Below are 25,036 nucleotides of genomic sequence, written 5' to 3' on the forward strand. Positions count from 1 at the left end.
GAGTTTATCGCTAGAAGACGTCCAATCCACTTGAAGTGGGGGGGCGGCAGTGAATGAACAAACTCCCTGCCACCCTCCCACTTCAAGCGGATTGGACGTCTGTGGCAGTCAATGACAACCAATGGGTTTAATTTTGGGGCATTTCTGGTCATTTGCTGTTGATTTTCAGTCACTTCCTGTTGATTTTCGGGTATTTCTGGATCACGTCCTGTTGATTTTGGGGCATTTAGGAGTCACTTCCTGTTCATTTTGGGTTACAGAACAGGAGGTGACCCAAGAATCTCCCCAAATGATTAAGACGTGACTCAAACTCAAGAAGTGACCTGTAGGCAGCCAATGTCAAGCAATTCACATTACTTCCTGTTGATTTTGGCTTACTGTCAAGGAAGTTACTCAAGAGTGTCCCCAAATGAGTTGCAAGTGACTCCAAATCAACGGGATATCAATACTCAAACGAGATCAATACTCAAATGTGTTTTGCTCATACATCTTAGTCAAACGTTCACATGCATACTCGTCCAACTTTCGCACACATACTATCGTCAGAGGCGCGTACGCATACTATGTCAAATGTTCACAATTCTCAAGCGCGTTTTGCTTATACATACAAGTAATACGTTCGCACGCATACGAGTAAAACGTTTGCACGAACACTAGTCAATCATACGCACGCATGCTACTTAGATGTGCGCACATGAGTCAAACACTCGTACGCATACTAGTCAAAAACATTTTGAAACACGATAATGAATTCTTACACAAGCTGGTGACACAAATTTAGCTAATTGGATGCCATACACTGCACTAGTATGCATGCGAACATTTGACCAGTATGCGTGCGAACGTTTGACTAGTTTGTGTGAAAGGTAATCCTGAATTATTTCCATAATGGCCCCTCATGAACTTTCTCACACACAATCCTAAAGCACATTTTGCGTTTAGATTAGGGCTGTCAAACGATTAAAATTTTTATCGAGTTAATTACAGCTTAAAAATTAATTAATCGTAATTAATCGCAATTCAAACCATCTATAAAATATGCGATATTTTTCTGTAAATTATTGTTAGAATGGAAAGATAAGACACAAGATGGATATATACATTCAACATACGGTACATAAGGACTGTATTTGTTTATTATAACAATAAATCAACAAGATGGCATTAACATTATTAACATTCTGTTAAAGCGATCCATGGATAGAAAGACTTGTAGTTCTTAGAAGATAAATGTTAGTACAAGTTATAGAAATTTTATATTAAAACCCCTCTTAATGTTTTCGTTTTAATAAAATTTGTAAAATTTTCAATCAAAAAATAAACTAGTAGCCTGCCATTGTTGATGTCAATAATTACTTACACAATGCTTATGGGCGCTGAAGCCTATAAAGTCAGTCGCACCCAAGCGCCAGCAGAGGGCGGCAAAACTCCATAAACACAACAAGTGAGCGTTTCACTGTACTGTCATTTAAATCTGTCTGAGCGGGTCATATGCGTTAATTGCGTCAAATATTTTAACGTGATTAATTTAAAAAATTAACGCCCGTTAACACGATAATTTTGACAGCCCTAGTTTAGATACAAGTCGAAACGTTCACATACGTACAAGTCACCTAATTCTGACTGGCAAACATTTGACTTGTATGCCTGCGAACGTTGGACTTGTACGTGTAAGCAAAAACGGAGTATTGTGTGTGAGAACGTTTGACTATTGTACATGAGGGGTACTCCTGAATTATGTCCATAACGGCCCCTCACGAACTTTCTCATACACAATACTAAAACGCTCGCATGCATACAAGTCAAACGCTCGCATGCATACAAGCCAAACACAAAGTGATCTGTAAATGGCCACAAAAGACTGTGCTGAGAAAGTTTCAAACAGATTGGACGTCTATGACCGTCAGCAGCAGCCAATGCCAGACAACGAGTTCATTTTGGGGCATTTTATATAATTTCCTATTGATTTTCAGTCATTTACTTTTCCTTTTGGGGCATTTACAGGTTCTCAATCCTGTTTATTTTGGGGCATTTATGGGTCACTTTCTGTTAATTGTGGTTTACAGAACAGTAAGTGACTCCAGAAGGTCCCCAAATGAATAAGCAGTGACTCAAACTCAACAGGAAGTAACCTGTAAATGTCCTTAAATGAACATGAAGTTACCTGTAAATGCCCACACAACACGCTCTGGTTTCAGTGCCATTGACGGCGCTAGCTGTCCAATCAAGTCAAAATGAATTGGATGTCTAGCGTTATTAACGGCAATGTAGACACTATTCTAATGGAAGATTTTGGCAGCAACCTCTTGGTTCAGGTGCCACCTTTTTATATATCAATTCTTGGTGGGCGCAAATCGGTAACCTTTCGGGCTGCAAAGTATCACGATATATCGTGACACTTTTACTCAACATTCGAAATGAATCCGTTCCAGAGTTGTTTCCATATCATGATTTATTTGTATTTTGAACCACGTTTTACATGTACAGTGCCCTCCACAATTATTGGCACCCCTGGTTAAGATGTGTTTTTTAGCTTCTAATAATAATAATTCATATAATATGGGACCTTAATGTAAAAAAAGAGAAAAATCCAACCTTCAATACATTCAGTGGGGAAAAAATCCCACATAAAGAAATAATTATTTGACATCAAATAATGTGTGTCACAATTATTAGCACCCCTGGTGTTAATACTTTGCACAGCCCCCTTTTGCCAACAAAACAAGGTCTTGGGACTGAGATGTCCATGGGAGGAGCTTGATTTTGTGTCTGTACCATTTCTGTGTAGATTTGGCCATATGTTTAGGGTCATGGTCTTGCTGAAAGACCCAGTGACGACCCATCTTCAGCTTTCAGGCAGAGGGCAACAGATTTTGATTTAAAATGTCCTGGTATTTCAAAGCATTCATGATGTCATGCACCCTAACAAGGTTCCCAGGGCCTTTGGGAGCGAAACAGCCCACGCAAAGCACACGGTAGATGAGACCAAGATTGAGCTTTTTGGCAACAAACACTCTTAAGTCGGTCTGGCGTGCCATGAAAGATGCGCACGCTGAAAAGCACCTCATACCCACTGTGAAGTATGGGGGTGGGTCAGTGATGCTGTTTCGCTTCCAAAGGCCCTGGGAACCTTGTTAGGGTGCATGGCATCATGAATGCTTTGAAATACCAGGACATTTGAAATCAAAATCTGTTGCCCTCTGCCCGAAAGCTGAAGATGGGTCATCACTGGGTCTTTCAGCAAGACAATGAGCCTAAACATATGGCCAAATCTACACAGAAATGGTTCACCAGACACAAAATCAAGCTCCTCCCATGGCCATCACAGTCCCCAGACCTTGTTTTGTTGGCAAAAGGGGGTTGTACAAAGTATTAACACCAGGCGTGCTAATAATTGTGACACACATTATTTGATGTCAAATAATTATTTCTTTATGTGGGATTTTTTTCCCCACTGAATAAATGCACTTGTATTGAAGGTTGGATTTTTCTCTTTTTTCCATTAAGGTCCCATATTGTTTGAATAATAAAAAAAATAATATTAGAAGCTAAAAAACACATCTTAACCAGGGGTGCCAATAATTATGGAGGGCACTGTAAATTGCCTGATTCGTACCACGCTAAATTTTTAGAATCAGTGTAAAAGCGGAATAAAACGAGCCAAACACGGTACTAGCTAGCTAAATGCGGGAGTATTGCTTTCCTATTCTGTTAAGTGTCAACAATTGTCCTCAGTATCACTCAGTATTAACACAGAAATGTTAAAGGAATTGCTATTCAGTTGTTAAAGAGTTAAAGATCAATGTTTTTTGCACACAATGTTTTATATGGAGTTCATCTTCAGCCATGTCCATTGTTTTTAAATTATTCTATTTACCATTGAACCTTTTTGTAACATTTTGTACATAGTCTAAACTAGGATTGAGGGTATTTTAGTCCTGAATATTCAAACCTGCCATTGTGTTATTTGCTTCTTTTTTTTTTTTTTTCAAAAATGTATTTATTGTTAATTTATTATGCAGTTACGGCACAGTGAATTTGTTTGTCAAAGTTCATGTTTAATGGTACAATGTTCTGTTATTTTCATCCTTTTGCTGTGAATTGGAATGTGTTTATCACCAGTGGACGTCCAATCTGTCAAACAGATTGGACAACTAGTAAGGGAGTAACTCTTAATCAACAGAAAGTCACCTGTACATTCCCTAAAATGAACAGGAAGTGACCTGTAAATGCCCACAAGGCATACTCTGGGTTTCAGTGCCATTCGCAATGCTAGACATCCAATTAATTTGGACCGAATTGGATGTCTTTGGCCGTAAGTGGCAGCCAATAAGGGGCAATTCAGGTCATTTGCTGTAAAGAAAGTGACTCAAGAATGTCCCCAAATTAGTTGGAGGTGAATCCAAATCAACGGGTTATCAATACTCAAATGAGAGCAATACTGAAGTGTGTTTTGCTTATACATCCTAGTCAAAGGCTCGCATGAACACTAGTCAAATGTTCTTACAATTCTCAAGCGCGTTTTGCTTATACATACAAGTCATACATTCGCACACATACGAGTAAAACGTTTGTGCGAGCACTAGTCAAACGTGCCCACGCATCCTAGTCAGATGTGTGCACGAGTCAAACGCACGCATACTGGTCAAAAACATTTTGAAACACGATAATGAATTCTTACACAAGCTAGTGTGTACAAATTTAGCTAATTGGATGCCGTAGACTTCACTGGTATGCATGCGAACATTTGACAAGTATGCGTGCGAACGTTTGACTAGTGCGTGTGTGAAAGGTAATCCTGAATTATGTCCATAACTGCCCCTCATAAACTTTCTCACACACAAAACTAAAACGCATTTTGCGTTTAGATTAGGGCTGTTAAACGATTAAAATTTTTATCGAGTTAATCACAGCTTAAAAATTAATTAATCGTAATTAATTGCAATTCAAACCATCTATAGAATATGCCATATTTTTCTGTAAATTATTGTTGGAATGGAAAGCTAAGACACAAGACGGATAAATACATTCAACATACTGTACATAAGTACTGTATTTCTTTATTATAACAATCAACAAGATGGCTTTAACATTATTAACATTCTGTTAAAGCGATCCATGGATAGAAAGACTTGTTCTTAAAAGATAAATGTTACTACAAGTTATAGAAATTTTATATTAAAAGCCCTCTTAATGTTTTTGTTTTAATAACATTTTAAAATTTTCAATCAAAAAATAAACTAGTAGCTCGCTATTGTTGATGTCAACCAATAAAATCAGTCGCACCAAAGCACCAGCAGAGGGAGACAAAAAACACAAGTGGACAAGACACTGCTGTCATTTTAATCTGTTTGAGTGGGGCATGTGCGTTAATTGCGTCAAATATTTTAACTAGGGCTGTCAAAATTATCGCGTTAACGGGCGGTAATTAATTTTTGTAATTAATCACGTTAAAATATTTGACGCAATTCACGCACTTGCCGAGCTCAGACAGATTTAAATGACAGAAGAGTGAAAGGCCCACTTGTTGTGTTTTGCAGTTTTGCTGCCCTCTGTTGGCGCTTGGGTGTGAGTGATTTTATAGGCTTGAGCACCCTAAGAATTGTGTAAGTAATTATTGACATCAACAATGGTGGGCTACTAGTTTATTTTTTTATTGAAAATTTTACAAATTTCATTAAAACGAAAACATTGAGGTATTTTAATATAAAATTTCTATAACTTGTACTAACGTTTCAAGTCTTTCTATCCATGGATCGCTTTAACAGAATGTTAATAATGTTAATGCCATCTTGTTGATTTATTGTTATAATAAACAAATACAGTCCTTATGTACCGTATGTTGAACGTACAGTATACAGTGGGGAAAACCCATTGGCAGTGTATCAAATACTTGTTCTCCCCACTGTATATCCATCTTGTGTCTTATCTTTCCGTTCCAACAATAATTTACAGAAAAATATGGCATATTTTAGAGATGGTTTGAATTGCGATTAATTGCGATTAATTACGATTAATTGATTTTTAAGCTGTAATTAACTCGATTAAAAATTTTTAATGGTTTGACAGCCCTAATTTTAACGTGATTAATTAAAGAAATTAATCAACGCCCGTTAACGCGATAATTTTGACAGCCCTAGTTTAAATACAAGTCAGAATGTCCGCATGCCTAAGAGCCAAAGCGTTCGCATAGGTACAAGTCAACTAATTTTGACTGGCGAACATTTGACTTGTATGCCTGCGAACGTTGGATTTGTACGCGTAAGCAAAAGCGGAGTATTGTGTGTGAGAACGTTTGAGTAAGAGGCGTGCGAACATTCGACTCGTGTATGTGAAAGGTAATCAGGTGGCAGCCAATGAGTTAATTTTGGGGCAATACAGGTCATTTGCTGTTGATTTTCTGTCGCTTTCTGTTAATTTTGGGGCATTTCTGGGTCACCTTCTGGTAATTCTGGGGCTTTTACGGGTCACTTCCTGTTGATTTTAGGTAACTGAACAGGAAGTGACTCAAGAATGCCTGCGATTTAATAGGAAATGACTCAAAATCAACAGAAAGTAACCTGTAAGCAAACAGTCAGAATGAATTGGATATCTATGGCAGTCAATGGAAGCCAATGACTTCCATTTCGGGGCATTTTGGTCACTTCCTATTGATTCAGGGGCGTTTTATGCCACTGTTGATTCTGGGGTACTTCTCGGTCACTTCCTGTTGATTTTGAGGCATTTACAGGTCTCTTACTGTTGATTTTGGGTTTTGGACAAGGGGCTCTCATAAATGTCCTCAAAATAGTAGGAAGTGACTCAAAATCAACAGGAAGTAACCTGTAAACAAAATGAATTGGATGTCTATGGCAGTTAATGGAAGCTAATTAGTTCATTTTGGGTCATTTTGGTCACTTCCTGTTTATTCAGGGGTGTTTCGAGGTCACTTCCTATTGAATCTGGTGGACTTCTAGGTCACTACCTGTTGATTTTGAGGCATTTAAAGGGATTGATTTTGGATTACCGATCAGGAAGTAACTCAAGAATGTCCCCAAATGAATAGGAAGTGACTAAAAATCAACAGGGAGTAACCTGTAAACAAACAGTCAAAAGAAATGGGACTTTTAAGGCTGTCAATGGAAGCCAATGTGTTCATTTTCTGGCAATTTAGGTCCAAAAAATGACTTCCTGTTGATTTTAAGGCATTTAAGGGTCACATCCTGTTGATTTTAGGTTACAAAACTGGAAGCGACTTGCCTCAAATGAGAAGGAAGTGATCAGTAAATGCCCACGAGACATGCACTGGTTTCAGTGCCATTGACGGCGTCTGACGTCCAATCCAATCGAAATGAATTGAATGTCTAGCGCCGTCAATGGTAGCTAGTGCGCTAACGCAAACACTATGGAAAATTGACGCTGGGTCGATTCTTGTTGCTAACCTTTTGGGCTACAAAATATTGTGATATATGACCTTTTCCATGTATCGTCACACCCCTATAGCCTAGCATGCAGCAGCCCAATTGTCATTTTCAACAATGCCGACAAACGCGCTAGCACGTCACTTTTTTCCGCCTGTTCATATGACCACACCGCACATTCATAACTACTGTAACAATAAGGTGGATGATTATGTGACTTTGTTATTACTGTTTTGTTTTTAATTGTACAATGTCATCTTCCCTGGATGTCTTATTAAAACAAAGTGGTACTGTGACTGTCTCATGTATTAGCTAAGTTTATACATTTGCAGTATTAATTACATGATATAAGACGTTTTTTAATGATGACTGTCAGTTGAAGAACAAATTTATTCGTATAGCACAAGGTCATGCTAAGTGCTTAACATCACATACAATCCCAAAACAAAAATAGCATGGAATCATCAAGACCGTTCAAAACAAGAAATTGAACCAAAATTGACATCGCTAGGTGACTAGCGCAGTCAGTATGTAGTATGTGGTGCGCACTAGAAACAATCTTTGTAAACATTAGCATTATATAGCATTTAAGCTAGCGGACTTTTGCTATGCAAGTTAGCCAATTGTTCTTTTGTTGTACTTAATCCTTATTTAGTTTAATATCGTTTGAGGCTAAGATGCAGCTATCGATTAATTTTGTAGTCGATTATTAACTAGTTAGTTCAAATAATCGAGTAATTCGATCATCCGAACATTTAATGCGTTGCAGAATAAAGTTTAGGAGATGTAAAACAAAGGCTTGCTACGATTGCACTCTCAAAAGAGCATTAAATGAAAGAGGATCAAAGTACAACAAAAGATTTGGCTAACTTAGATCGCAAAAGTCCGCTAGCTTAAATGCTATAAAATGCTAACGTTTTTTTCTTTAAATGCTCTTATATCGTTCAAACACATATTTCCACAAAAACCGGCTAAATGCACCTAGAAACTAAATTACGAATGCTTCAAAAAACATTCGCTCAAACAAAAACTTACCTTCTGTTGGTCTTAACGGGGAGCAGCTGAATTCAGCCATGTTAATTGAGTTATTTCATATTCCCTGTTGCCAATAGAGGGCAGTGTATCCACCCAAATCAATAAAACTAAATGCAAGCACTTTCAAAACAAACTACTACAATGCCACTCTGATTAAACGAATACTCGAAGCAGCAAAATTTGATTCGAAGCTTTTTTCCCTAATCGATTACTCGAGTTTAGTGCTGCAACGATTAATCGATTAACTCGAGTATTCGATTAGAAAAAAATATTCGAATTAAATTTTGTTGCCTCAAGGATTCGTTTAATTAAAGTGGCGTTTTAATAGTTTATTTCGAAAGTGTTTGCATTTAGTGTTATTGATCAGGCTGGATACACTGCCCTCTGGTCTGCCTCTTTTCACGTGGCTGAATCCAACTGCTCCCTGTTAAGACCAACGTAAGTTAAGCTTTTGTTTGAGCTAATGTTTTTAATGCATTCGTAATTTAGTTTATAGGTATATTTAGCCGTTTTTTTTTTTTGTTTAGAGCATTGTAAAAAAACTTTAGCATTTTGTAGCATTTAAGTTAGCAGACTTTTTCTATGTAAGCTAGCCAATTGTTCTTTTGTTTTACATAGATCCTCATTTTTTAAAATAAACTTATTCCGTTTGAGGCTCAGCTCAGGTATTTTAATTTTTCATGTTCCCTAGCCGATTACTCGAACTAACTAGTCCATCAATTAATCGACTACTAAAATATTCGATAGCTGCACCCCAACTCGAGTTAATTGATTAATCAGTGCAGCACTAGATTGAAGTAAAGCTTAATTAAATCCCGGGTTATCAATTTTTAGCACCATGAAACTGCCCGTGTCTGATGCACACTTGAGCTATGGGGCGCCGTTAGTAAAGCAGCACACGCTAAGAATTACGACAACATTTTCTCACATTTAGCGCCACACAGTGTTTAAAATGGTGTGAAATTTTTAGAGTCACTTTTTTGTGTGTGCATATTTACAACATTATTTAGAAACTTAAATATTTATTTTTAAATATGTTTTGGACCTGATTGTTTAAATCCAGAACAAAATATTTAATTTAAGTCTTAAATATATATCCTAAATGTTAAATCAGGAAACGGAACTAAATATTTAGCTTAATATGCAAATCCACTTGACTGGAGACCGGAAGTAACAAAATAAAAGCTAGTGGAGCAACGCAGACTGTCTGTTTACGTTGCTTGAAAATGAATAAAACCTACTGTACGGTGGCAGTCTGCTCTTGGACATGAGTCATTGTAATAATAACAATATATAGGTAAAATACATATTTAGGATGAACTATTTAAAGAGTATTTTGTGTGCTCCAGCTTTTATTTTGTTACTTCCGGTCTCCAGTCATGTGAATTTGCATATTAAGCTAAATATTTAGTTCCAACCGTTTCCAGATTTAGCATTTAGGATATAATTTTAAGATTTAAATTAAACATTTAGTTCTGGATTTAAACACTCAGGTCCAAAACGTCTTATTTAAAAATTAATATTTAAGTTGCTCAATAATGTTGTAGATGTGCAAAAAAAAGTGATGATAAAAATTTCACACCACGTTTTAAACCCTGTGTGGCGCTAAATGTGAGAAAATGTCGTAATTTTCAGCATCAAACATATAAAAAAACTAAGTAAATGAAACTCGAAGTACAACAAAAGAACAGTTGGCTAACTTGGATAGCAAAAGTGCTTAAATGCTACATTATGTTAACGTTTACCAGATTGTTTCTGGTGCGCACTAGATGTTGCGATAGATGTATTTTTTCTGTCCATGGGAAGCTGTGTAAAACTCATCAAGCTAACTAGCACGTTAACATTCTCATCACATGTTAATTAGGAACAAATTCAGTGATGTCGAGTGCAGTGAAGTCATTTCTTTGTCGTGTAGGCCCCCTCTAGTTGGACCTAAAAAAGAAGGAATGTGAAGTTTAGCAGTGTTGTTCAAGATCAGTGTTGTTAATAACGGCGTTACAATATAACGGCGTTACTAACGGCGTTATTTTTTTCAGTAATGAGTAATCTAATTAATTACTTTTCTCATCTTGGCAACGCCGTTACCGTTACTGAGGCGGGAAAGGCGTGCGTTACTATGCGTTACTAAGTTGGTTAAATAAAAAAAAGTCTGAGAGAAACGGACTCACGGGGACGAGAGCAGAGCAGGAGTGGGGAAAACGCCGTTGCAACCGCGATGCTAGATGGCTCCAATAATACCTGACTGCAGCCATAGCCGACAAACTACGCCCACATGACACGGTAGATATCATATTATAGAACTAGATGCAATTGACAGACACTGCTGCATTGCCAACATGTTTTAAGGACTACATGCGTTTGTAAACAGCCGCCATCTTAAAGCAGTAGATCTATCAGGAAGGCCCTGATGTAGAGATCCTTCCTAGCGAACCTAAGTAATTTTTTTAAATGTAAAATGCTCCTAAATCGACAAAATCTCAACTTAAATCTATCTTTAAATGATGAAACAGTTTTAAAACTTACACATGTTTAAAGTAGACAGAAGGGAACTAATGCAATAACGGGAGAAATTTTAACAAATTTAACGATTGATTCACAACTTTAAATGACTTCCACACATAGCAAAGGTTACTAGCTAGTTATCGCAATACCCTTGTGTCTAGTTAAGTGGAGGGTAAAGAATTGGGGTTGGGCCAATTGTCCCCCAAACCCTTTAAGCTTCACATTGTGTGACCTGTTTTTTTTTTTTTTTTTGAGAAAAAAAAAAAAAAATCACTACTTACTTTGCCAAGTAACTAATTACTCTTACATTCAGGTAACTGAGTTACTAACGCAATTACTTTTTGGGAGAAGTAATTTGTAACTGTAATTAATTACTTTTTTAAAGTAAAATTAACAACACTGCATGGCACTAAATGCGTTAGTAGACAGCCGCCATCTTAAAGCAGTAGACTTTTTAGGACGGCTCTGTTGTAGAGAACCTTCCTAGCGAACCTAAGTAACTCTTTATCTAAAATACTTCTAAATCGGCAAAATCTTGACTTGAATCTATCTTTAAATGATGAAACAGTTTTAAAACTTTCAAATGTCGAAAGTAGAGAGAAGGGAACAAATGCAATAATGGGAGCAATTTTAACAACTTTTAACAGTTGATTCAGGGTAAAGGGTAAATTAGGGTAAAGAATTGGGCTCGAGCCAATTGTACCAAAAACCTTCACAAAAAACTTCACATAGTGTGGCCAATGTTTTTTTTTTTTTTTTTTTTTTTTTTGAGGGAAAAAAAAAAAGTAATTATCACCAATTACTTTGCCAAGTAACTAATTACTCTTACATTCAGGTAATTGAGTTACTAACGCAATTACTTTTTGGGAGAAGTAATTTGTAACTATAATTAATTACTTTTTTTCAGTAAGATTAACAACACTGTTCAAGATACATTTAAAAAGTAAAGAGTTATAGTGACTTCTCAGAAAAATGTAGCTCATTACTAGTTACTCAATGATGAAAGTACTTGAAGTTACTTTACTTTAAAAATACAGACGGTGCTGAATTATTAAAGGCTAGATGTCTGTTTACGTTACGCGAACCGGAAGTTGTTTGGTTTACGAGGTCTTTAACTTTTGGCATATCTGAATGCAGGTTGTTTAGAGTGAGAAGGGCCAACACCGCAGAATAGCGCCCTCTCTCACAGAAAGCAAAAAAGACATCTGTAAAATATGGGGGGCTGTAAGGGACATAATTAGTCAAACGTTCTCACACAATACTCACATATGTTTTGCTTATAAATACAAATCAAACGTTCGCACGCACACTAGTCAAACGTTCGCACGTATACTAGTCAAATGAGCGCACGCTTAGTAGTCAACCGTTTTTACACAATACTCAAATACGTTTTGCTAATACATACAAATCAAACCTTCGCAAGCACACTAGTCAAACGTTCGCACGTATACTAGTCAAATGAGCGCACGCATAGTAGTCAACCGTTTTTACACAATACTCAAATACGTTTTGCTTATACATACAAGTCAAACGTTCGCACGCATACTAGTCCACCGTTCGCACGCATACTAGTCCACCGTTCGCACGCATACTAGTCCAACTAGTCAAACATTCACATGCACAGTCAAACGTTCGCACGTATACTAGTCAAATGAGCGCACGCATAGTAGTCAACCGTTCTTACAAAATATTCAAATACGTTTTGCTTATACATACAAGTCAAACTTTCGCACATACTAGTCCAACGTTTGCACATATACTAGTCCAACGTTTGCACACATACTAGTCCAACGTTCGCACACATGCTAGTCCAACGTTTGCACACATGCTACTCCAACGTTTGCACGCATACTAGTCAAACATTCGCATGCTTATCAGTCAAACGTTCACATGCATACTAGTCAAATGCACGCACACATTCTCGTCAAACACGTATAGTAGTCAAATGTTTCGCACTCAATACTCAGATTATTTTGCTCACAGATACTAGCCAAATGTTCGCCCGTATACTAGTCAAATGTTTGCACACATACTAGTGAAACTTTCGCATGCATATCAGTCAAACGTTCACATGCATACTAGTCAAACGCACCCACACATTCTAGTAAAACACAAAGCTCAAAGCACTCAATACTCAAACATATTTTGCTTACACATACTAGTCAAATGTTCGCACGCATTGACTGGGATGTTGATGAACGTTTTACTTGTATGCGTGCTGCCATTTGACTTGTATGTCCCTAACGGCCCGCGTTTTGCTTTTACATAGTCAAACGCCTGCATCCATACTAGTCAAAAGATTTTGACTGGCAAAGATCTGACTTGTATGTGTGTGAACTTTTGACTAGTATGCCTGCGAACGTTTGACTTGTATGTGTGTGACCTGAAAAGGTTTTGGGGCATTTCAGGTCATTTCCTGTTGATTTTCAGTCACTTCCTTTTGCTGTTGGGGCATTTAAAGGTCACTTTCTGTTGATTTTCAGGCATTCATGGGTAGCTCCCTGTTGATTTTGGGTTAGTGACAAGGAAGTGACTCACGAAAGTCCCCAAAATCAACAGGAAGTAACCTGAAAATGCACTAAAATGAACAGAGAGTGACCTGTATATATATATAAAAAAAAAACTGAATGCTCTGGTTTCAGTGCCATTGACGATGGTAGACGTCCAATCTAGTCAAAATTGATTTAATGTCTCTGTCTATGTTAGTTTGGTTATGTAACAAAACGATTGTAAGGGAGTTTGTTCCAACACTGAAGATGAGCCAGGCAATGATTGCGCTATGGTGACGCTTCACCTTGAGCTGCTGGTTGCTTTTCCTGAGGCTGAGAATTTCCTCAGTGCACTTCTTTTCCTGCGCCTCCATTTTTTCAACCGCAAGTTTGACCACTTCTTCATATTTCTTTTTCTGCCGATCCAATTTCTGTCTCAGCTCCACATTTAAATGCTCCAAATCAGCAATCTGTTCATGTAAAAACACACACTGCTCAATAAATAGAAGTCAAGGTACGGATTAATTATCGATACGCAGGTCAGGAAATCATACTATGATACTCTTCAATACAATTAATAAACAGTTGTGAATTGAGATGAGTTCTTAACGAGTAGACGTCCGATCCGCTGCCATCCCTCCCACTTCAAACGGGTCGGACGTCTCAATGTCAGGCAATTTTGGTCATTTCCTGTTGATTTTAGGTCACTTCCTGTTGACTTGGGGGCATTTACAGGTTACTTGCATTTGATTTTGGGGTACTGAAAAGATTGTGGTGCATTTCACGTCATTTACTGTTGATTTTACATCACTTCCTGTTCATTTTGGGGCATTTACGGGTCACTTCCTGTTTATTTTTGGGGTACCAAAACCATTTAGGGGCATTTCACGTCATTCCCTGTTGATTTTCGGACACTTCCAGTTTATTTTGGGGCATTTATAGGTCACTTCCTCTTGAATTTGGGTTACCGAAACCGTTTAGGAGCATTTCACGTCATTTCCTGTTGAGTTTTGGTGACTTCCTTTTCCTTTTTTGGACATTTATGGGTCACTTCCTGTTGATTCGGAGTTGCTGAGTAGGTTTTGGGGCATGTTCTGCCATTGGTTGTTGACTTTTGGACACTACCTTTCCCTTTTGGGGCATTTACAGGGTCACTTCCTGTTGATTTCGGGGCATTTACAGGTCACTTCCTGTTAATTTTGGGTTACTAGGAAGGTTTTGGGGCGTTTCACATCATTTCCTGTTGATTTTCGGTCACTTCCTGTTGATTTGGGGGTTACTGAAAAGGAAATGACTCGGGAATGTCCCCACGTGAATAGGAAATGACCCAAAATCAACAGGAAGTGACCCATAAATGTCTCAAAATCAACAAGAAGTGACCAAAATGCAATTGGAAATGACATGAAATTTCCCCAAAAGCTTTTTAATGTCAATTGATGTTGCTTTTCGGACACTTCCTTTCGCTTTTGGGGCCTTTACGGGTCACTTCCTGTTGATTGTGGGTTCCTAAATAGGTTATGGGACATGTCGCATCATTCCCTGTTGTTTTTCAGTCACTTCCTGTTGATTTTGGGGCATTTATGGGTCACTTCCTGTTGATTTTGAGTCACTGAAAAGGTTTTGGGGCAACTCACGTCATTTCCTATTATTTTTCAGTCACTTCCTGTTGATTTTTGGTTACTAAAACGGTTTTGGGGCGTTTCATGTCATTTCCTGTTGATTTTTGGTCACTTACTGTTGATTATTGGAACTTTAGGAGTCACTTCCTGTTGATTTTGAGTCACTAAAACGGTTTTGGAGCATCTCATGTCATTTCCTGTTGATTTTCCATCCCTTCCTGTTCATTTTGGGGCATTTACGGGTTACTTCCTGTTGAATTTGGGTTACCGAAACAGTTTAGGAGCATTTCACTTCATTTACTGCTGAGTTTTGGTCACTTCCTTTTCCTTTTTGGGACATTTATGGTTCACTTCCTGTTGATTCGGAGTTGCTGAATAGGTTTTGGGGCATGTTCTGCCATTGCCTGTTGACTTTTGGACACTACCTTTCCCTTTTGGGGCATTTACAGGGTGACATCCTGTTGATTTTGGGGCATTTACAGGTCACTTCCTGTTAATTTTGGGTTACTAGAAAGGTTTTGGGGCGTTTCACATCATTTCCTGTTGATTTTCGGTCACTTCCTGTTGATTTGGGGGTTACTGAAAAGGAAATGACTCGGGAATGTCCCCACGTGAATAGGAAATGACCCAAAATCAACAGGAAGTGACCCATAAATGCCTCAAAATCAACAAGAAGTGACCAAAATGCAATTGGAAATGACATGAAATTTCCCCAAAAGCTTTTTAATGTCAATTGATGTTGCTTTTCGGACACTTCCTTTCCCTAATGGGGCATTTACGGGTCACTTCCGGTTGATTTTGGGTTACTAGAAAGGTTTTGGGGCATTTCACATCATTTCCTGTTGATTTTCGGTCACTTCCTGTTGATTTGGGGGTTACTGAAAAGGAAATGACTCGGGAATGTCCCCACGTGAATAGGAAGTGACCCAAAATCAACAGGAAGTAACCCATAAATGCCCCAAAATCAACAGGAAGAGACCAAAAAGCAATAGGAAATGATATGAAATTTGCCCAAAAGCTTTTTAATGTCAATTGATGTTGCTTTTTGGACACTTTATTTCCTTTTTGGGGCATTTACAGGGTCACCTCCTGTTGATTTTGGGGCATTTACAGGGTCACTTCCTGTTAATTTTGGGTTACTAGAAAGGTTTTGGGGCGTTTCACATCATTTCTTGTTGATTTTCGGTCACTTCCTGTTGATTTGGGGGTTACTGAAAAGGAAATGACTCAGGAATGTCCCCACGTGAATAGGAAGTGACCCAAAATCAACAGGAAGTGACCCATAAATGCCTCAAAATCAACAAGAAGTGACCAAAATGCAATTGGAAATGACATGAAATTTCCCCAAAAGCTTTTTAATGTCAATTGATGTGGCTTCCTTTCCCTTTTGGGGCATTTACGGGTCACTTCCTGTTGATTTGGGGGTTACTGAAAAGGAAATGACTCAGGAATGTCCCCAAGTGAATAGGAAGTGACCCAAAATCAACAGGAAGTGACCCATAAATGCCCCAGAATCAACAGGAAGTGACCAAAAAGCAATAGGAAATGATATGAAATTTCCCCAAAAGCTTTTTAATGTCAATTGATGTTGCTTTTCGGACACTTCCTTTCCCTTTTGGGGCATTTACGGGTCACTTCCTGTTGATTTTGGGGCATTTACAGGTCACTTCCTGTTAATTTTGGGTTACTAGAAAGGTTTTGGGGAGTTTCCCATCATTTCTTGTTGAGTTTCGTTCACTTCCTGTTGATTTGGGGGCATTTATGGGTCACTTGCTGTTGATTTGGTGGTTACTGAAAAGGAAATGACTCGGGAATGTCCCCACGTGAATAGGAAGTGACCCAAAATCAACAGGAAGTGACCAAAAAGCAATAGGAAATGATATGAAATTTCCCCAAAAGCTTTTTAAATGTCAATTGATGTTGCTTTTCGGACACTTTCTTTCCTTTTTGGGGCATTTACGGGTCACTTCCTGTTGATTTTGGGGCATTTATGGGTCACTTCCGGTTCATTTTAAGGTGTTTATGGGTCACTTCCTGTTGATTTTGGGTTACTGAAAAGGTTTTGGGGCAGTTGGAGTCATTTCCTGTTGATCATCATACATCTACTTTTTCTTTTGGGACATTTACGGGTCACTTCCTGTTGATTTTTGGGCATTCATAGGTCACTTCCTGTTGATTTTGAGTCCCTGTAAAGGTTTTGGGGCAGTTGAAGTCATTTCCTGTTGATCATCAGACATTTACTTTTTCTTTTGGGACATTTACGGGTCACTTCCTGTTGATTTTTGGGCATTCATAGGTCACTTCCTGTTGATTTTGAGTCCCTGTAAAGGTTTTGGGGCAGTTGGAGTCATTTCCTGTTGATCATCAGACATTTACTTTTTCTTTTGGGACATTTACGGGTCACTTCCTGTTGATTTTTGGGCATTCATAGGTCACTTCCTGTTGATTTTGAGTCTCTGAAAAGGTTTTGGGGCATCTCACGTCATTTCCTATTATTTTTCAGTCACTTTCTGTTGATACTGGGGCATTCATAGGTCACTTCCTGGTGATTTTGGGTTACTGAAACAGTTTTGGGGCGTTTCATGTCATTTCCTGTTGACTTTTGGTCACTTCCTGTTGATTATCGGAACTTTAGGAGTTACTTCCTGTTGATTTTGGGTCACTGAAAAGGTTTTGGGGCATTTCGCAGCGTTTTCTGTCAATTTTTGGTCACTTTCTTTCCCTTTTGGGGCATTTACGGGTCACTTCCTGTTGATTTTGGGGCATTTACAGGCCGCTTCCTGTTGATTTTGGGTTACTGAAAAGGTTTTGGGGCAGTTGGAGTCATTTCCTGTTGGTCATCAGACATTGACTTTTTCTTTTGGGACATTTACTGGTCACTTCCTGTTGATTTTTGGGCATTCATAGGTCACTTCCTGTTGATTTTGAGTCACTGAAAAGATTTTGGGGCATCTCACGTCATTTCCTATTATTTTTCAGTCACTTTCTGTTGATATTGGGGCATTCATAGGTCACTTCCGGGTGATTTTGGGTTACTAAAACGGTTTTGGGGCATTTCATGTCATTTCCTGTTGATTTTTGGTCACTTCCTGTTGATTATAAGAACTTTAGGAGTTACTTCCTGTTGATTTTGAGTCACTGAAAAGGTTTTGGAGCATTTTGCAGCATTTTCTGTCAATTTTTGGTCACTTCCACTTCCACTTTTGGGGCATTTACGGGTCACTTCCTGTTGATTTTAGGGCATTTACAGGTCGCTTCCTGTTGATTTTGGGTATTTTGGGGCATTTTCTCGTCATTTCCTGTTGATTTTTGGTCACTTCCATTTTCTTTTGAGGCATTTATGGGTCACTTCCGGTTCATTTTAAGGTATTTATGGGTCACTTCCTGTTGATTTTGGGTTACTGAAAAGGTTTTGGGCCAGTTGGAGTCATTTCCTGTTGATCATCAGACATTTACTTTTTCTTTTGGGACATTTACGGGTCACTTCCTGTTGATTTTTGGGCATTCATAGGTCACTTCCTGTTGATTTTGAGTCACTGAAAAGGTTTTGGGGCATCTCACGTCATTTCCTATTATTTTTCAGTCACTTTCTGTTGATATTGCGGCATTCATATGTCAGTTCCTGTTGATTCTGGGTTACTAAAACGGTTTTGGGGCGTTTCATGTCATTTCCTGTTGATTTTTGGTCGCTTCCTGTTGATTATCGAGCTTTAGGAATTACTTCCTGTTGATTTTGGGTCACTGAAAAGGTTTTGGGGCATTTCGCAGCATTTTCTGTCAATTTTTGGTCACTTCCTGTTGATTTTGGGGCATTTATGGGTCACTTCCGGTTCATTTTAAGGTGTTTATGGGTCACTTCCTGTTGATTTTGGGTTACTGAAAAGGTTTTGGGCCAGTTGGAGTCATTTCCTGTTGATCTTCAGACATTTTACTTTTTCTTTTGGGACATTTACAGGTCACTTCCTGTTGATTTTTGGGCATTCATAGGTCACTTCCTGTTGATTTTGAGTCACTGAAAAGGTTTTGGGGCATCTCACGTCATTTCCAATTATTTTTCAGTCACTTTCTGTTGATATTGCGGCATTCATAGGTCACTTCCTGTTGATTTTGGGTTACTAAAACGGTTTTGGGGCGTTTCATGTCATTTCCTGTTGATTTTTGGTCATTTCCTGTTGATTATTGGAACTTTAGGAGTTACTTCCTGTTGATTTTGGGTCACTGAAAAGATTTTGGGGCATTTCGCAGCATTTTCTGTCAATTTTTGGTCACTTCCATTTTCTTTTGGGGCATTTACGGGTCACTTCCTGTTGATTTTTGGGCATTTACAGGTTGCTTCCTGTTGATTTTGGGTTACTGAAAGGGTTATGAGTCAAGAATGTCCCCTCTGTTGAGTTCCCATCACTTCAGTTCACCATTTTGGAGCATTTTCTTGTCATTTCCTGTTGATTTTCGGTCATTCCCTTTACCGTTCAAGCATTTCTGGGTCACTTCCTTTTTAATTTTTGGTCATTTACGTATCACTTTGTGTTGATTTTGGGTTCCTGAAAAGGAAGTGACATAAGCGTGTCCCAAAATGAATAGGAAGTGACTCATAATCAACAGGAAGTCACCTTTAAATGCCCAGAAAAGACTGCTCTGATTTCAGTGGCATTGAGCTAACGTAGACACTATACTACCTGTGAGTTTCTTTACTTTTTTAACACTGCCACATCTTCGATATTTTGTCCAACTCCTACTCCTGATCGGCTGGAACATCAGATGACCAGGTACGTGGTTGGACAATTGAACTTTGCAAGACGGTACCGCTTGATGAATCAACCAATCAGGAAGTACCGTCTTGCTCGCAAGGCTAATCTGCTATCATTTTCAAGTCACACAGGTTTTGTGCATTTTAACATGAGCCAAAAAGTTGAATACCCTTTCTGTGTCTTACTTTGTCCTTCAGCGCCATTTTGTCCTGTTCATCATGCAGCGCTTTCCTCACACCGAAAACCATACTGCTCTCGTAGAACGTCTGATAAGCGGCGATGGTCATTCGGATCTCGTCTCTTACCCGCAGTAACAAGAGACCCCTCTCGGGACAATTGAGGACCACCTGTCTGATCAGCTCATCTAACAAAAGATCAAATTAGATACCTGAGTTTGAATGACCTGCCATTACTTACCATTGAGAGAATATGAACCACTATGAAGCTTCATTTGGCCATCAATGCTCATTGTGATACAGAAAATGTCTGCTGCCACTCACTGTTAACACTGTTGTCGTACAATATATTGCTACTCATGCCTCCAAGTAAAGATCGGGTCCGATCACGTCATTTTCATAGTATCGGAATTGGCAAAAAAATATCGGACATGTCTTTTAAAAAAAAAAAAAAAAAAAAAAAAAAAAAGAAATATAATATATATATTAGGGCTGTCAAACGATTAAAATTTTTAATCGAGTTAATTACAGCTTAAAAATTAATTAATCGTAATTAATCGCAATTAATCGCAATTCAAACCATTTATAAAATATGCCATATTTTTCTGTAAATTTTATATATATTCTGTAAAATAAATTGTTGGAATGGAAAGATAAGATAAGACAGCTAGTGAACGACGCCTTCATAATCAGACTTCTTCCTTTTTCATCTGATTTATTAATAAAATGGCCTCAAACCATTGTCCTCTTTAGACCATCGTAAAACTACAAAAAAAAAAAGTACACAAGCATTGCATTAGCAACAACGTTAGCTTAGCACGCTATACAGGTTCACTAAACATAGACAAAAAGCGTCTCATACAAAAAAATATAACATTTCGCTGACTAACATAATATGTACATTCTTTACAACAACCATACTTACGGACAAATCTTGTCCAAGGATCATATAAGCACAACATTACAACGTAGGCGTCAGCCCGAGACTTCGTGCAGACATATTGAACTGGCAAGAAAACAATAAACAATGTCGCAAAGCTCTTTATGTAGGATTTTTCCCCCACTGAATGAATGCACTTGTATTGAAGGTTGGATTTTTCTGTTTTTTTCCATTAAGGTCCCATATTATTTCAATTAAAAAAGATATATTAGAAGCTAAAAAACACATCTTTTTCAGGGGTGCCAATAATTATGGAGGGGACTGTACTTATCATTGAGAGAATATGAACCACTGTGAAGCTTCATTGCTTCAAGAAGCTTCATTTGGCCATCACTGCTCATTGTAATACAGAAAATCTCTGTTGTCGTACAACATATTGCGACTCATGCCTCCCAGCATGCATTTCGGTGCTACAGATATAAATAACATTAAAAAGTTATTTCTTCACTTACTGTTCCAGTTGTTTCATTGATTGCTAGCGATGCGATTTAGTTTGTTGTTATACGTTCATTTTATTTTCATTTTGAAACTGTGAGAGTGAATGACCTGCTATTACTTATGATAGAGAGAATATGAACCATCATGAAGCTGCATCACTGTGCATTGTTATACAGAAAATCACCACTGCCACTCGCTGTTAACACTGGCCTCCTGGCATGCAATGCGGTGCTACGGATCAAACTAAAGTATAAATTTCATGTTCTGTGCTTATTATTTCTTCAGTTACTGTTCCAGTTGTTTCATTGATTACGAGTGGTGTTCTTTAGTTTGTTCTTAGCCGATCATTTTAGTTTGTTTGGAAACCGTGAGTTTGAATAGCCTGCTATTACTTATCATTGAGAGAAAATGAACCCCCATGAAGCTTAGAACTAAGTGGTTGCTTCAACAAGCTTCACTTGGCCATCACTGCTCATTGGAATACAGAAAACCTCCACTGCCACTCGCTGTTATAACTGTACAACATATTGCCACTCGTGCCTCCTAGCATGCATTGTGGCGCTACAGTTCTGTGCTAATTATTTCTTCAATTATGGTTCCAGTTCTTCCATTGATTACCCGCGATGCTATTTAGATTATTGTTATGCGATCATTTTAGTTTTGTTTTGGGACCGTGAGTTTAAGTGACCTGCTATTTCTTCTCATTGAGAGAATATGAACCACCATGAAGCTTCATGGTGCTTCAAGAGCTTCATTTGGCAATTTTGCATTTTAATACAGAAAATCTTTGCTGCCACTCGCTGTCAACACTGTTGTCAAACAACATATTGCTACTCATGCCTCCCAGCACGCAATGTGTCGCTACGGATTTATATTATGTGCTCATTATTTCTTCAGTAACTGTTCTAGTTGTTCCATTGATTGCTCGTGATGCTACTTTGTTTGTTGTTATATGATAATTTTAGCTTGTCTTGAAACTGAGTTTGACTGACCTGCAATTACTTATCAATGAGAGAATATGAACCACCGTGAAGCTTCATTGCTTCAAGGAGCTTCATCTTTCCTCATTGTCATACAGAAAATCTCTGCGGCCAACACTATTGTCATACAACTTATTGCCACTCATGCCTCCCAGCATGCAATGTGTTGCTACGGATTTATATTATGTGCTAATTATTTCTTCAGTGACTGTTCTAGTTGTTCCATTGATTGCTAGTGATGCTACTTTGTTTGTTGTTATATGATAATTTTAGCTTGTCTTGAAACTGTGAGTTTGAATGACCTGCTATTACTAACATTAAGAGAATATGAACCACTATGAAGCTTCATTGCTTCAAGAAGCTTCATTTGGCCATTAATGCTCATTGTAATACAGAAAATCTCTGCTGTCGCTCGCCGTTAACACTGTTGTCGTACAATATATCGCTATTCATGGCTCCTAGCATGCATTGCGGCGCTACAGATGTAAATAACATTCAAAGTTCATGTTCTGTGCTAATTATTTTTTCAGTTACTGTTCCAGTTTGTCCATTGATTGCTAGTGATGCTATTTAGTTGGTTGTTATACGATCATTTTAGATTTGTTTTGGGACTGTGAGTTTAAATGACCTGCTATTGCTTATCATTGAGAGAACTTGAACCACCATGAAGCTTCATTGCTTCAAGAAGCTTCATTTGGCCATCACTGCTAATTATAATAGAGAAAATCAGCTGTTTTTCTATAGTGATATACGAGTCCTTACCAAAACATTCTGTATATAACTGCCTTCGCAACGGGCAGATTCCAGTCTCCATGGCACGCGTTTGCAGGAGCTTTTTGTCCAGTTCTTCCTCTACGCTGACCACATCCAAGCGGGTGGATGCTTCACCGCATACCTTCTGCACCCACTCTTTGTTGGCTTGCTCCCATTTCCTGGCAGGGAAAAAGCAACAATAAATAAATCTTGTCGGGGACACTGACTGAAGATGATTTCGCAAACCTGGGCGGAAAGATGACGTTGAGAATGTTCTCATTTTTCTGCTTGATTTCCTCGAGAGTGGATGTTATGGATTTCCGAGAACGTAGCGAGGATTCCGCAGACTGTTCAGGTTTCGGTTTCTGGATTAATTTAGCATTTCTCTGAAGCAAGATAAAAGAAGAAGAAAAAAAAAATTAGAACGAAACGGTTCAGTTGCTAATGGGAGTTTAAGAATTTAAGAGCCATTAAAACTGATGCTTTTGTGAGTAAGGGTATGACAATATATCGAAAAGACGACACTTTTCAGCCCAAAAGGTTTTTCGATATGCTCCCACCAAGAATCCATAAATCTTTTTACAGTGTCGTTTTAGGTGACACTGTTTTAAAAAAGGAACCATGACTTGTAAATGCCCCGAAATTAACAGGAAGAGACCACGATCAACAGGAAATTACATGAAATGCTCCAAAACTCTTACAGTAACCCAAAATCAACAGGAAGTGACCGAAAATCAACAGGAAATGACGTGATATGGCCCAAAACCTTTTCTGTATCCCCAAATCAACAGAAAGTGACCTGTAAATGCCCCAAAATCAACAGGAAGTGACCAAAAATCAAGAGGAAATGATCTGTAAGTGCCCCAAAATCTTTTCAGTAACCCAACAGCAACAGGAGGTGACCTGTGAATGCCCCAGAATCAACAGGAAGTGACCCAAAATCAAAATAAAATGACACGAAATGCCCCAACACTTCTCAGTAACCCAGATTCAACAGCAAGTGACCTGTAAATGCACCAAAATTAACAGCGAGAGACCACAATCAGCAGGAAATTACACGAAATGCTCCAAAACTCTTTCAGTAACCCAAACTCAAAAGGAAGTGACCTGTAAATGCCCCAAAATGAACAGGAAGTGACCAAAAATCAACAGGAAATGACGTGATATGCCCCAAAACCTTTTCTGTATCCACAAATCAAGAGAAAGTGACCTGTAAATGCCCCAAAATCAACAGGGAGTGACCGAAAATCAACAGGAAATGACGTGATATGCCCCAAAACCGTTTCTGTACCCCCAAATCAACAGAAAGTGACCTGTAAATGCCCCAAAATAACAGGAAGTGACCAAAAATCAAGAGGAAATGACCCGTAACTGCCCCAAAATCTTTTCAGTAACCCAAGAACAACAGGAGGTGACCTGTGAATGCCCCAGAATCAACAGGAAGTGACCGAAAATCAAAAGGAAATGACACGAAATGCCCCAAAAACTTGTCAGTAACCCAGATTCAACAGCAAGTGACCTGTAAATGCCACAAAATCAACAGTAAGTGACCAAAATGACCTGAAGTGCCCCAAAATAAACTCAATTAGAGCATCTAGTTCCACCCCTAGTGTACAGTATGAATGAGCTACAACGTGTCTGTCAATCAGAAAAACCCCGTGGGCCACATTGGACCCCCTGGCGGCCCGCGGGCCGTACATTTGACACACCTGGCCAACACGAATTAAAATATGAATGCAAATTTGAATAAACTGCATTCAGGCGTTTTATTTTCACACAACATTGGCATGCAACGAGTACTTTGTTCAGATGTCAATATAATAAAGGTACTACTTACCTTGGTTGATTTTTTATCTGCACTTCTGGGGATTAAAATGGGCCGATCGTATTTGAGCAGAGATTCTGCGGGTGCATTCATTGTGTGCACTATAAAATATTGAATAAAAATTCGGAAGA

The 25,036-nt window shown here is 38.4% G+C and overlaps 1 protein-coding gene across 1 annotated transcript; it reads right to left on the reverse strand.

Moving 5' to 3' along the window:
- Positions 1-9,986: 9,986 nt before the first annotated feature.
- Positions 9,987-25,004, reverse strand: LOC130922109 (axonemal dynein light intermediate polypeptide 1-like). The gene is made up of 6 exons (XM_057846637.1): positions 24,918-25,004; positions 23,327-23,466; positions 23,090-23,259; positions 19,979-20,157; positions 13,732-13,896; positions 9,987-10,367 (listed from the first exon to the last, which is right to left on the reverse strand). Exons 1-6 carry the CDS (start codon positions 24,996-24,998, stop codon positions 10,332-10,334), a joined length of 771 nt encoding a protein of 256 aa, XP_057702620.1. The 5' UTR covers positions 24,999-25,004; the 3' UTR covers positions 9,987-10,331.
- Between the last annotated feature and the right edge of the window lie 32 nt (positions 25,005-25,036).

The sequence above is a fragment of the Corythoichthys intestinalis genome, chromosome 9, assembly GCF_030265065.1.
Source record: "Corythoichthys intestinalis isolate RoL2023-P3 chromosome 9, ASM3026506v1, whole genome shotgun sequence".
NCBI lineage: Eukaryota > Metazoa > Chordata > Actinopteri > Syngnathiformes > Syngnathidae > Corythoichthys > Corythoichthys intestinalis.

Coding starts and splice junctions, on each gene's coding strand:
- LOC130922109 (XM_057846637.1), bottom strand. CDS start 24,998: ATGAATGCACCCGCAGAATCTCTGCTCAAATACGATCGGCCCATTTTA. Junction 23,467..24,917: donor CAGATAAAAAATCAACCAAG/GTAAGTAGTACC, acceptor ATCTTGCTTCAG/AGAAATGCTAAATTAATCCA. Junction 13,897..19,978: donor AAATGGCGCTGAAGGACAAA/GTAAGACACAGA, acceptor TTACATGAACAG/ATTGCTGATTTGGAGCATTT.